At 41.1% G+C, this 14,945-nt stretch overlaps 1 protein-coding gene across 4 annotated transcripts; it reads left to right on the forward strand.

The window, feature by feature from the left end:
* The first annotated feature begins 544 nt into the window (after positions 1-544).
* siral1 (SIR2 antiphage like 1) lies at positions 545-14,942 on the forward strand. 4 transcript variants are annotated; one of them, XM_086125597.1, is made up of 7 exons: positions 545-1,022; positions 1,301-1,390; positions 3,295-3,547; positions 7,645-7,872; positions 13,191-13,319; positions 13,549-13,846; positions 14,103-14,942. In XM_086125597.1, exons 2-7 carry the CDS (start codon positions 1,308-1,310, stop codon positions 14,108-14,110), a joined length of 999 nt encoding a protein of 332 aa, XP_085981723.1. In that variant the 5' UTR covers positions 545-1,022; positions 1,301-1,307; the 3' UTR covers positions 14,111-14,942. The 4 variants fall into 4 exon arrangements, with proteins under 4 accessions (XP_085981723.1, XP_085981724.1, XP_085981722.1 ...); XM_086125598.1 differs by having other exon boundaries at positions 14,167-14,942; XM_086125596.1 differs by having other exon boundaries at positions 14,172-14,942.
* The last annotated feature ends 3 nt before the right edge of the window (positions 14,943-14,945 follow it).

Raw genomic sequence — 14,945 nt, forward strand, 5'->3', positions numbered from 1 at the left:
AAACGTGTTCGATTTACAGTCTGAAAAATACGGTAGTTATTATCCATTTTAGAAAGTGCTGACTGAAAATCGCAGAAGTTATTTTTCAATGTGACTAAAAATACGTGTTCACAATTATGTTAAAGGAGAGGACGGATTTAGTTGAGGACAAAACACAGAGGGGGAGGGGGTCGTACTGCTATTTACGTCATCATTTTCCGAAAGGAGATACAATAAACACTATTTTTATACAATGTGCGCATACGACGTTCACATACTTAGTTGTGTTTGAATCGTATTGCTTTCAAACGCTCATTAAAGTGTAGAAAATGAAACACAATGGCTAATTATGACTTGAAAAAGTGTCATTAAGCTCCGACTTGTCGATATGAGTATGAGAATTATCTAATGCGAGTTCTATTTGATATATATGATACAATGTACTGTGTCTTGATGGAAGAAATGTACGACCTCTTTCTGACACGCCACACTACTGTAAACGACACGCTTTTGTTATCCGTGATGCACGTGAAGGCATCATAAGACAAGCAGCAGAATCACCACAGGCGGCGACTTCAACCACCCCGCTCTCTCTCTCTCTCTCTCTCCCTCGGCTCTCCCTCGGCTCTCACGCGAAACACAAACTCAACATTGGACAATAGTGTTGAGCCTCCACGTAGTCCAAACTTCTTTTCGAAACGTTTCTATGCCATTTGCGAAGGCTCCTTCAGGCTCTGCGTTCATCATGACAAGTTAACCCGAGTTCCTGTGCCATTTAAACAAGGTTAGAAAGACAGCTACAGCAACAGTTGTGCTGGGTATTACAGTCAAGTTAGCTCGGTGCTTCGTCAGTTTGGAAGCCGGATTTTGTCCATCACTTCTTGTTACAAATACTTGATGACGTGGACTTATTTCGATTACAAAAAGCTGAGAGAGATTGCCCGGAGTTGTACGACTGTTTCTCACTGAGCTGGAATTATAGGAAGTTCTCCGTGAACAGACTTTCAAACAAACGTCGGGCGCGTCCTCCCTTATAAATAAAGGTAAGTCATTTTCATACAGATGAGAGCGTTGACAAATATGTACATTCACTCGTCATTTTCCATGTGATGGCTCAAACTACAGGCTGTTTGTCTCAGTCCTTGGTCTCATTATTACAGAAGATGCGCCGAATGTGTACTTCCTGTTTTTATCATGACTCAGACACCGCACTGTACAATGTTAAGTTTAACTGCATAATAATAAAAAACATTGTCGCGTAAGTGAGGTAATCGGAAAAGTTTATTTTGAGGTATGACATTGACAGTTTTGATGGTTCCAGGTGCTGAATGGCCTCTGTTGTAGCGGTGAAAACCGAGAAACGAACTGCAGCTGATTCTCAGGATGCAGATTCAAATGGGAAGAAGCCTAGGTAAGCATATGATATTATGAACACTGGTCATGGTTCAAAAACACCCAGAAGCCAACTGTCTGTCATTGAGAAGTAAACTATAGACTGTATTTAGATGCAATACAATGTACCTTTTATTTATATAGCGCTTTCACAACAGCTGCAGCTGTAATAAAGTACTTTTTCAGAACATTTCGGGTAAAATAACAATGCAACAGAACGCATAAGATAAACCATCCACTCTCTGTACACACTCGATGTCAACGAGATGTGTCAGAAAAGCTACAGAGCTGGTGTCACAAAAGTTACCGTATTTTCACGACTATAAGGCGCCATTAAGTCTTTAAGACATTTTCTCCAAAACAGACAGGACGCCTTATAATGCGGAGCGTCTAGTGTATGCGCCGAGTTCCAAAGCCTGACTGAAAGCACCTCTGGCCGACATGCTGTTTATATAGAGAAAAGGCGGAGTGAGTGACGACAGGCATGCGGAAGTCCGCCAATGAGTGAAGGGTGGGCGTGTAAGAGGGATGCTAAAGGCACGCCCCTCGCAGGTACCAGTCGCCAATGAGTGAAGGGTGGGCGTGTAAGAGGACGCTAAAGGCACGCCCCTAGCAGGTACCAGTCGCGTGAGTACGTTGTAAAATGCCAAAATAAAGTACAACCGAACTCAGTTTTGCTTCCATTGCCTTTTAAAAACGTGTTTTTAGCGTGCGTGCATTACGCCGTATGTTTAAGATGGCGTATGTTTTACCATGCCTGGCTGCGCCCAATAATACAGTGCGTTTTGTGTATGTGTCAAATACAGAAATAGCACCCCTTACTGAGACTGCGCCCAACAACACGGTGCGCCGACTGGTCGTGAAAATACGTATATTTCAAACCCAAACTGCCAACTAGGAGTTCTCCCCAGCAGAGTGGGCCAGACGGTCAACCAGGACATCTACCAAGAGATAACTGCATTGTTTGATCAGTGCGAGATAAAAGGTGGGATTTGGGGCAAGGAAATGACTACTGCACCATGACAACGCATCTGATCACAATGCCCTGAGCATCCGTCAGTTCCTGACCGAGAACAGCATTGCCATGCTGGAACAACCTCTGCACTCACCCAACCTGGCTTTGCGAGCTTTTTCCTCATTCCCAAGATGAGGGGACTCATCAAAGGGACCAGTTTTGAACATAGGGGTGATGTCAAGATGGCCTTGCCGACTAAACTGAAGACAGTGAATAGAGGTGGATTACGCCAAAGAGAAAACCTAGACATTTGTAGTTTCGATTTGAAATATACCTTTTGTGACACCAGTCCTGGAGTTTGTCTCAAACACCTCATATTATATTTCAGTAAATGTATCAGAATTATAATGTGTGCCATACTCCTTTTTACTTTAGAATTTCTTTCACCAAGGCAATTACTTTTTTTGAGTGGCATATTTCATTTCGTTAAATTGCCATCCTGTAACAACAATACGGAAACAATATTACAATTGATATTTATCTTGATAGGCCTATGTACCATTGAACTTTACAATAATGTGTTCTGTGCACCTCCACTGATCGAAACAATGCGTTCTGATTAATATTGTGTTTGGAGTATGAGTTAAGGAACCCCCCCCCCCCCCCCCCGTTATTAGTCATCTTCGGGGGCAGCCATTTTGCCTCTTTCTGTCAACTGAAAATGACGTCACAGTTGCTAGGGCTCAGGGAACAACCAATCAAGGCTCACTTGTTTTCTGAAGCTGAGCGATTCTTATAAAGAATGTTTTGGAGTTGACTTTCCCTTTAAAGTTTATATGTCACGGCTTATAAGAAAAATCTCTAATTTGTACCTTGTTATTCCTGACACTGCTCACAAACTAGGACTTGTTCGGGTAATTAATTCTGTAAAGCCCTGTTTTATGGATGCCATTCTGTGTGTCCAAAAGGAAGCTGTTGCCCAGCCTGAAGACAAAGCATGCCCCCGAGCTCGTATTGGTGATCGGCACGGGGATAAGCTCCGCCGTGGCCCCGCAGGTCCCCGCTCTCCGCTCCTGGAAAGGCCTCATTCAGGCCCTGCTGGATGCCGCCAATGACTTTGACTTACTCGAAGAAGAGGAGAGTCGGCGTTTCCAAAAGCACATGCAGGAAGATAAAAATTTGGTGCACGTGGCTCATGACCTCATTCAGAAACTTTCCCCGGTAAGACATTATGTTTATGATTTCCCTTTGCTTCTCCTTTCCACATTGCTGTGTCATGGCTTCAAGATCACTAATCTAATAGTCTCTGTTTCCATGCTCTATGCTAATTTTTTTAATCAAAATAAAGATAACCAATGATGCAAACTCCTATGACTGCGGCATAATAAAAAGTCTGGCTGTTCAACTATTTTTTTTTTTTTTGTACAACGGCAAATAGTTACTTTATCTTGGTATGGTTTTATCATACAGTGGCTATGTTAAATTGCTACTTCAAACATTGTCTGTACAGCTAGCAACGGTTTGAAGAAGTTAATCTCTTTTCAAACAAATTGTGTTTCGACCATTATCTCTGATCTGATGGCAAACATTCAGAGGGGAGATTACAGCATGTGCTGGGAGGTGATGTGAGTTTCTACACATGAACGGTAAACAGCACTTCTGTTATTTTATTATCGATGTTTAATTGTTGCCTCTGCTTCATTATATTGAGCAGCCAAATTCCATTCATAGTTCTGTTTAAAAGGTGTGATTTGCCTCTATTCTTGCCATCCTGACAAAAAAAAAACACCAAGTGACACACACACACAAAAGGCAAAGAAAAAGTATATCTCACTTGAGATAATCTATGACAGTTTCGCCTGATTTAACAGCATGATGGATTGGATTTGCCCGCCGCATTTTTGTGCGTCTTGAGAGCAGTGCGTTTCACTTTCCAAGTTGTATTATCTTGAGGCCATTTGAATTTTGAAGTTTGATGTAAAATACCTGCAAATCCATGCCCACACTTTGTGCGTGGACTCGCTCGAATATATAATGGCATATAAATACAATAGTTTATGAAATATCACCTTGACATCACAGGGAAAATAGTTTCATATGATCAAGTTCACTCAAAGTATTCTGACGCACAGGCTCAGTCAGCCAACTATGAACATTTGTGATGGTCTGAGGAACTTGTTTGACTAACTTCCCACTTTCAAAGTTCACTGAGAACTACCGGCATGACCGCAGCCAACGAGATAGACGGTAGAGCTTTGAATCACCCTCGAAATCTCGTTTCACTATTAGAGTTCACGTGAGAGCAACGAATGACTTCCGAATTAAATTGAATTGTTCCTCCTTGGCTCATTCCGAAATAAAGAAGTGTAGTAGCCCCCCCAAAAAGTATTCTTGCTTTGGTCGCCAGACCGCGGTTGGGGTGCACTGGGTAGATTGTCAACACGGTGCTGGGTTCCTTCATTGCGGGGAATCAACATATTGACGTTGCTATGTTGTACTAAACAACCAGGAAAAAGATGCCTTAGCACTTTGTTACGTGAAGGCCCATTTCTCGTTCTGTGGTCTTCCTTCGTGGTAGTTCTCTTTTCCATCTTTGATACCGTACTGCGGTGGCATCACAAACCTGTGCAGACACGCCCATATGCACACAAAAGCACTTGTGGAGTTTATATGTTGAGTGGTCAGCAAATCTTGCGTGACCTCACACGTGACCACTTGGTTTGACCTGTCAAATTTATGTGCAACTTGAGAGGAGTGATTTGCAGTGACATTTTCGTCTGCTTCCAAATTTTTGTTATGGCATTGCAACGATACATTCACAAAAAAAGCCCAAGAGCTGGAGAAATTGCTGACAGAGGGAGAGGGTCCTGATAGCGTTTTTCTCCTGTTAGTCATGTCTCATTGCACTTTTGACACTGATAAAACACACTTTGTGTCAACCCCTCAGCCTGCTGTCCCAAATGGAGCAAACAACACTTTATGGCTTTCTCTGCCGTGTTCTTTTCACTCCACTGTGCTCCAGACCTGTTTGCTCTCGGAAAAACACAGAAATAACAGACACGGGCTGCTCAACTCAACTATATTTATAGAGCACTTTCAAACGGCCATCGCTGTATACAAAGTGCTGTAAATGGAGAAAATATCATATATACATTACCACCACAAAACAAGAAATGAATAACGAAGACAGTAGAAAGCACAGAACAGTAAAAAGTCATGCCGAGTCTGCTTTGCATTTGGTTAAGGACACAGTCAGACATCGAGCCTGCTAACAATTTGCTATACAAGACTTGAACGGGCAACCTGCCTGCCATTTGCAATTACTTTGAAATCCTCCCGTGAAGCACATTGCATATGTGTCAATGGCATTTTCGGAGCCAAAAACACGTTGGAAACCGCTCCCACAGCGGACGATTTTGAAATCGACAGCTCTGTTATTTTCCTCTACGGGCCGAGGATGGTTTCTGTGTCTCCGTTTTTACATTTCCCCTTTGAACGTCCCAGAAAGCAACCATCTTAAAACGTATACAACACAACACGTCGTTATTTATACACGCTCGTGCTTTCACAAGAGCCGTAGCTGTAACAAAGTGCTTTACAGAACACTTAACATAACAGAACATGAAATAAAACATTAGCTTTTTGCAAGCTTTATTCTTTCGTTTAATTAAGTTTAAAATGTGAATAATTTTGGGGGGAAAATAAGGTCCAAATTTTGGACATCAAACTGTCGGAATGCGGAAACGGGATTTATTTTGAGTGATGCTTTGGTAACACTTTTTTTTTTCTGAAAGTCAGACTGTTGGAAGTGAACAATAACCGAATTTTCCGTGAAGTAAGCGGACTCCTTTTGGCAAATCTCCCGTGACTGGCGTTCACCATTGGTTTGTGCCGTGTGACTAAGACGGCGTACTGAGTGAAGATCCAGACAGTAAACAATCAATAGTTGCCAATTGGCTGGCAGCCATGTCGTTTTTGCCGCTCTGTGTGAACGGGACGTGTTTTGACAACTTGGCGTGTGTGGAACTTTTTCCGAAATGTACAAGCCCAGTTCCAGTCAAGTCTTGAATATTCACCTTGCGATGAATATTCATTGATGAGTCAATGAATATCTGAGGGTCGGGATACCATGACTTCATATTGCTGCTAAAAAAAAAAAAAACCCTGCGCACCGAACAGCAAGTAAGTGCGAGTGAACCCGCTTAATTATCTGTTGATTTAAGTACCAGACTTGTTTACTTGCACTTTATTTGGTGTTTGCTGAGTCGCTCAGATGGCCTGAGGACACAGCGATGTGGGCTTGGCTGCCATAGACACTACATGTGGATGATGGCTCCTTTCCCGTGGAAAGGAATCAAGCTGTTTAAAGCCCATTAGTTAGGTAATCGCCTTCAAGTCGGTCTCCCACAGTCGAGCGTCTCCCGGCGCCCAGATCACCGAGGTGTCACTACAGCGAGGCGCAAAAGTTCATTATTTATAGCTTCCATACAGATTTACTAAGTCGTCAGAGCACAGTCGTCATCCGTGTACAGTACATGAAAGCCCCCCGTCCTTTTTTTTTTTTTTTTTTTTTTTAAACAGGAGATCCCACAAAATTGGAGCAACACACATCCCAGTGAAACAAGATATGGTCCGAGCCGTGTGCGCTTTCACACAAAGACACAGCAGTCATGGAATTAGATGCGCAACAAAAGTGAGATTTGCTCTCAGGGGGGTTCACACCTTGCTCCCACCTTTTCGGCATTCTCATTGCTCTCAACTGCGATCTCGGCTCTGTTAGCGCTCGGATTTGCTTTGCCTTTGAGTCACTTGATGCATCCTCGATTTAGGTGACACGATGAGATAAGTAACACCTTAAACTCAAGTTTAATCCATTTAGTTTCCTGCATGCTACAGATTTGAGAATGGCTTTAAGAGGTATGCGTGCTCATGTTTGTTTGTTTTTTTTCCAAGAGTGCTCCATTCTTAACCGTCATATCAATTCATGTAAATTGAAGTCGCTCGCGAATGGAAAATAAAATGTCCGTCCGTCCATTTTATTGTTATCCCGCTTGTCCTCATTAGAGTCGCAAGTGAGCCGGAATTTATCTCAGCCAACTTTGGGGCATGAAGATGAACAGGTCGCCAGCCAATCACTTGCCAAATAAAAACAAACAAAAAAAAAACATTTTCACATTTCATCAATTTAACATCTTCAATGAAACCACCGTGCATTTCACACGCGGCAGTTCAACATGTGAGATTTTAATTTGTCCTCTGAAAATGTCAGTGTTTTTCGATTTATGAATGTGAACAATGTGTCACGATCTTATTTTCAGAGAACAGGCAATGTACGGTCCACGTTCTTCAAGGACTGCCTGTACGAGGTGTTCGACGATTTGGAATGCAAGATGGAGCACGCCGGGAAACATCTGCTGCGCTCTGTGCTGCAGTTAATGGAAAGCGGCGCCCTGGTCCTCACCACCAACTTTGACAACCTGTTGGAGATCTACGCGGCCCACCAAGGCACAAAGCTGGAGTCTTTGGATCTGACCGACGAGAAAAAGGTAAAGGTTCCTGTTGACATCATGCTGAGGTATTGATTGAACGGTCAAGCCTAGTTAAGACCAGTCAGCAATTTAAAAGGAGAGCAAGGTTCACTGGAGCATGAACGTCAACAAAGACTTTATTACTGAGCATGACTCGGAACACTTAAAAAAATTAATAAAAATAAAATAAAAATAACAACCTTGCAATACTAAAATCTTTTGATTGTGACATCAATTTCCTGGTCTGAGGCCCAAGATGTTAGGCTGTTAGGTCTCACGGCGGCTGTAAGAACTGTAAGAAAACAAGAATGGACAGTGTGTTAGCTAAAACAAACATTTGTACATGTCATGAACAATGAATGGTCAGGAAAAATAACCCCTGAAATTTCTTATAATAATAATAATAATACATTTCATTTATAAGCGTTTTTCAAGACACTCAAGGACACTTTACAACAAAAACTAAACTAGGTGTGACGCTGTGGGGCGGAATATTTGCCACCAAAAACTAAACGTGAATAACTTTTAAATAGTTTATACTGAATTTCAATTACGTGAATTGAAGGTCAGTGGGTCGGATAATGGATGTATTTGTATATTTTACTCTGAATCATATTGAATAACTGAATCTGAATTGTACAATCTGAATTTGAAACGATAGACTTTTTTTTCTTTGAAACTGTATTTGATCCTCACTGAAAATTAAATTCTGTTTATTTCCATATTCAGTCTTACAAATACAAAACGACGTTTTTTTCAACGTCAGATTTTGTTTTTGAATTGAGGTACTAAGTTTTAAATTAACTTTATGGTCAAGTATGAAGTATCCGGTTTGTATTGCAGCAAACGGAATCAAAATTAATTTCATTGTATTTCAGTGCAGAAAGGGTTCTTTTTGGCAGCACCTCTGACTGTTCAATCACCAACATTTTCACAAGTGATGTGTCGGTCGCGAACGAGCCGGTACAAAGAGCTCTTTGAAGTGAGCGATGAGCCGTTTTTAGACGAAAAAAAAACGACCATGTATAGTCAGGCGTTTTTAGCCGAAAAAAACGACCATGTATAATAATAAGGCATTTTGAGCCCAAAAAAACGACCACGTATAGTTAAGCGTTTTTAGCCGAAAAAAACGACCATGTACAGTAAGGCGTTTTTAGCCGAAAAAAACGACCATGTATAGTAAGGCATTTTTAGCCGAATAAAACGACCATGTATAGTAAGGCGTTTTTAGCCCCAAAAAAACGACCATGTATAGTAAGGCGTTTTTAGCCCAAAAAAACGACCATGTATATTAAGGCGTTTTTATCCTAAAAAAACGACCATGAATAGTAAGGCGTTTTTAGGCCAAAAAAACGACCATGTATATTAAGGCGTTTTTAGCCGAAAAAAACTACCATGTATAGTAAGGCGTTTTTAGCCCAAAAAAAATGACCATGTATAGTAAGGCGTTTTTAGCCCAAAAAAACGACCATGTATCGTAAGGCGTTTTTAGCCCAAAAAAACGACCATGTATAGTAAGGCGTTTTTAGCCCAAAAAAACGACCATGTATCGTAAGGCGTTTTTAGCCGAAAAAAACGACCATGTATAGTAAGGCGTTTTTAGCCGAGAAAAATGACCATGTATAGCAAGGCGTTTTTAGCCGAAAAAAACGACCATGTGTATAGTAAGGCGTTTTAACCCGAAAAAAACGACCATGTATAGTAAGGCGTTTTTAGCCGAGAAAAATGACCATGTATAGCAAGGCGTTTTTAGCCGAAAAAAACGACCATGTGTATAGTAAGGCGTTTTAACCCGAAAAAAAACGACCATGTAGTAAGGCGTTTTTAGCTGAGAAAAATGACCGTGTATAGCAAGGCGTTTTTAGCCGAAAAAAACGACCATGTGTATAGTAAGGCGTTTTAACCCGAAAAAAACGACCATGTATAGTAAGGCGTTTTCAGCCGAGAAAAATGACCATGTATAGCAAAGCGTTTTTAGCCGAAAAAAACGACCATGTGTATAGTAAGGCGTTTTTAGCCCAAAAGAACGACCATGTATAGTAAAGCGTTTTTAGCCCAAAAAAACGACCATGTATAGTAAGGCGTTTTTAGCCCAAAAAAACGACCATGTATCGTAAGGCGTTTTTAGCCGAAAAAAACGACCATGTATAGTAAGGCGTTTTTAGCCGAGAAAAAAGACCATGTATAGCAAGGCGTTTTTAGCCGAAAAAAACGACCATGTGTATAGTAAGGCGTTTTAACCCGAAAAAAACGACCATGTATAGTAAGGCGTTTTTAGCCGAGAAAAATGACCATGTATAGCAAGGCGTTTTTAGCCGAAAAAAACGACCATGTGTATAGTAAGGCGTTTTAACCCGAAAAAAACGACCATGTATAGTAAGGCGTTTTTAGCCGAGAAAAATGACCATGTATAGCAAAGCGTTTTTAGCCGAAAAAAACGACCATGTGTATAGTAAGGCGTTTTTAGCCCAAAAGAACGACCATGTATAGTAAGGCGTTTTTAGCCGAAAAAAAACGACCATGTATAGTAAGACGTTTTTAGCCCAAAAAAACGACCATGTATCGTAAGGCGTTTTTAGCCGAAAAAAACGACCATGTATAGTAAGGCGTTTTTAGCCGAGAAAAATGACCATGTATAGCAAGGCGTTTTTAGCCGAAAAAAACGACCATGTGTATAGTAAGGCGTTTTAACCCGAAAAAAAACGACCATGTAGTAAGGCGTTTTTAGCTGAGAAAAATGACCATGTATAGCAAGGCGTTTTTAGCCCCAAAAAACGACCATGTATAGTAAGGCGTTTTTAGCCAAAAATAACGACCATGTATAGAAAGGTGTTTTTAGCCGAAAAAAACGACAATGTATAGTAAGGCGTTTTAACCCGAAAAAAACGACCATGTATAGTAAGGCGTTTTAACCCGAAAAAAACGACCATGTATAGTAAGGCGTTTTAATAAGCCTTTTAATAAGCCTTACTATACATGGTTGGGTTTTTTTTTCGTCTAAAAATGCCTTACTATACATGGTCGTTTTTTTGGGCTAAAAACGCCTTACTATACATGGTCATTTTTTTCGGCTAAAAACGCCTTACTATACACTCGTTTTTTTCGGCTAAAAACGCCTTACTATACGTGGTCGTTTTTTTGGGCTAAAAATGCCTTACTATACATGGTCATTTTTTTCGGCTAAAAACGCCTTACTATACATGGTCGGTTTTTTCGGCTAAAAACGCCTTACTATACATGGTCGTTCTTTTTCCGGCTAAAAACGCCTTACTATACATGGTCGTTTTTCTTCGGCTAAAAACGCCTTACTATATACATGGTCGGTTTTTTTCGGCTAAAAACGCCTTACTATACATGGTCGTTTTTTATTTCCTAAAAACGCCTAACGATACATGGTCGGTTTTTTCGGCTAAAAACGCATTACTATTCATGGTCGTTTTTTTTGGGCTAAAAACGCCTTACTATACATGGTCGTTTTTTTGGGGCTAAAAACGCCTTACTATACATGGTCGTTTTTTTCGGCTAAAAACGCCTTACTATACATGGTGGTTTTTTTGGGCTAAAAACGCCTTACTATACATGGTCGGTTTTTTCGGCTAAAAACGCATTACTATTCATGGTCGTTTTTTTTTCGGCTAAAAACGCCTTACTACACATGGTCGTTTTTTTTCATCTAAAAATGCCTTACTATACACTGTCGTTTTTTTCGGCTAAAAACGCCTTACTATACATGGTCTTTTTTTTTTTACTAAAAACGCCTAACTATATATGGTCGGTTTTTTTTCCGTCTAAAAACGGCTTACTAGACATGGTCGGGGTTTTTTCCGGCTAAAAACGCCTTACTATGCGTGGTCGTTTTTTTTGGCTAAAAACACCTTACTATACGTGGTCGTTTTTTTTTCGGCTAAAAACGCCTTACTATACATGGTCGTTTTTTTCGTCGAAAAACGCCTTACTATATACATGGTCGTTTTTTTCGTCTAAAAACGCCTTACTATACATGGTCGGTTTTTTCGGCTAAAAACGCCTTACGATACATGGTCTTTCTTTGGTCGAAAAACGCCCTACTATACATGGTCGTTTTTTTTCGGCTAAAAACGCCTTCCTATATATATATGGTCTTTTTTTTTCGGCTAAAAATTCCTTTCTGTACATGGTTGTTTTTTGCGGCTAATAACGCCTTACTATACATCACTGGTGTCAAACTCATTTCACATGGTGGGCCACATACGCCCTCGGTCGATGTCAAGTGGGCCGGAACATTAAAATTATACCATACTTTGCTATAAACAACCAAAACAATATGTCTTTCCTTTGTTTTGGCATAAAGAAACACAAGAACATTTGGAAAATGTTGAAATTTAATGAACGTATCTTTTACAAAACATTTCATGAAGCACCTTACATTTCCTTCAACAAATGTGCAATTTACTTTTATCATTCACATATATGCATTGCAACTGATCCCACTGATTGTACAAACTTTAACAAGTAATTGGTATTGAAAAATATAGTAATGCACTTTATGATGAAACAATATTTATAAAGAAAGGAAATTTTAAACCATTTACACGTGCATATAAAATCTAAATGTAATCCCTGCCGACACTTTACAAACTAAGGAGAGTGCTATTGATAGCGTCTGCTGTCATGGGTCTGTCTCAGTGACGGACTGAGTCTGCTGTTGTCTTCTTCTCTGGTCAAAACAGTGTCGTCTAGTGGATATTTAATGAATTGCACCTTATTAAAAATATTAATTCTGTGTCATTTATGCATTTTTTTTCATTTTTAAATTATCCTGCAGGCCTGATTGAACCTCGCGCGCGCGTGTGTGTGTGTGTGTGTGTGTCTGTGATGAATGCAATTCCGCATCGGTGTGCAATTGTAAAACAAGGCTGTGTGTTGAAAAAATAAATCTGAAACTGCATTTAAGGGTGGCTCAATACTGGCTGGCCATATACGGGCCGCAGTTGTAAATTGATTTCTGGCCCAAATACTTGACTCCACAACTGGCCCTCATCTGGTTTTCCAGAGTCAAGCCAGTGCCTCCTTTGCCACTCCTGGGCCGTGTTCGGCCCACATGCATTATGCCAGTGCTGACTCAAGGCCAGCTGTGCCAGCTTCATGCTGAATCCGGGCCAGATGCCTTTGCTGACTGGGCATAAAATACAAATGTCAAACTTTTCCTAATGGCGACATACCATTGTGCCTCTCAGTCCTGGTATTTATGTCGGGGGCTGTAATATCCTCTTACTGCTACCCGCCGCCGATCCGGTCAGAACAGGATGTCGTGCAGCGGACTGTTCTAATGTGTGTGCTGTTCCTTTTGTGGACAGGTGTTGGAGTGGGCTCAGGAGAAGCGGAGGTTAAGTGTTCTGCACATCCATGGCGTTTACACCAACCCGTGCGGCATTGTGCTGCATCCCGCTGGCTACCAGAATGTACTGAGGAACACGGAGGTTATGGTGAGTCTTTGAATGCTTTTTGTGTGTGTGTGTGTGTATATATATATATGTATATGTATGTATAGTAGTCTCTGTGTAATATCAAAATTGATTTGATGCACTGAAACCTTTGTATGGGATAAATATGCAAAGAACACAGAAATCGGGGGCAAATACTATTTGACAACACTGTGTGTACGTCTGCTATGACTGCGAGAACAATGACACATCTTCCCACTGGATTCCACAGCGTGAGATCCAGAAGCTGTATGAGACCAAATCGTTTGTTTTCCTGGGCTGCGGGCGAACCGTTGACGACACAACCTTCCAGGCGTTGTTCTTAGAGGCGGTGAAACACAAGTCTGACCTGGAGCATTTCATGCTTGTGCGACGCGAGGACGTGGGGGAGTTCAAGAAGCTGCGCGACAACATGCTGGACAAAGGCATCAAGGTCATTTCCTACGGGGACGAGTACTCGGACCTGCCCGAGTATTTAGAGCGGCTGGCCAACGAGATCTGCTTTCGAGAGGTGTCAACGAACGACTGGGGTAAGGTACAGTGTTCGTATGTGGTTTGATGAATAGCAATGATCAAACTTACATGACATTAATCAAGTTGTATGGTCAAATAAAACTTGCATCATTGATCAATTGTGCGGCTCACTCACTGAGCTGAAGACACATTTTGCACGTTTTTGCACATGGCCTCATGCGACCCTTTTTTTTTAAACTTATGTTTTGATTGTTGACTTGAGCGATGTGCCAACATTCATTTACTGTATAACCTTTCTATCTGTATTTCCAGGGTTTTAAAATGGGGGGGTGGGGGCAGCGGAACGGCTTTAACACTCAGACATACCTCCTTCAAGGTTAGGACTGAATGCTTCTTCTCGCTGACATCAAGCTGTGGCCACACACCAGATTTCCACTTCAGCAAACAAGACTGTTCTTTCTGTATGTCAGGAGTGCTCGAACGTCAAAAGGATTTTGCTCCTTCAGGGGTCAAACTACCTGCGGATGTTCTAAGTAATTTCAGCTGACTGCATGACAGCATTCATGAAAGCTGTTTTTGTCAGTAACTTCGCTGAAATTCTCCATGTTGTCTTTTTATTTAAGTGCCACAGACCTTTTTTTTTTTTTGTGCATTTCCTTGCAACAAGGGGCAGTCTAATGCAAGTATAGCAGCTGATTGGATTAACATTGTGACCAATGTATGTCATTCCCCCCCACATTATTTAAAAGGGAAGCTAAATTGAATTTTGGGACACTCCAGAAATACGTCTCTGCTGTTGATGGTAAACTATGAGGGATGTGAGTCACTGTGATCGCTCGCCCATTAGTCATCACATTGGAAGGGGTATCTTCATGTTCCCCCTGCTCTCTGCATGCAACCGCACACAAATCCTACAAGGTTGGCGTCTGCCACACGCAACACCCACCAAAAGGGTAACTTTTCATTTGCGCTGTACTGCGTACAGGACTGGCACAAATATGTCAGAGACAATTCGAATTATGTTCCTTTTTTGCAAGCCGTTGTCCTGCAAGGAGCAACTTGCCACTGGTGCAGACATGTTCTTTGTAAGTATTTTGTATTTGTGATATCGTATTTATAAGTACTATTTTCAAAATAAAGCTTTTGGCATCCCAT

The sequence above is a fragment of the Hippocampus guttulatus genome, chromosome 12 (assembly GCF_054856545.1).
Source record: "Hippocampus guttulatus isolate MCC_2025c chromosome 12, RoL_Hgut_1.0, whole genome shotgun sequence".
Lineage (NCBI taxonomy): Eukaryota > Metazoa > Chordata > Actinopteri > Syngnathiformes > Syngnathidae > Hippocampus > Hippocampus guttulatus.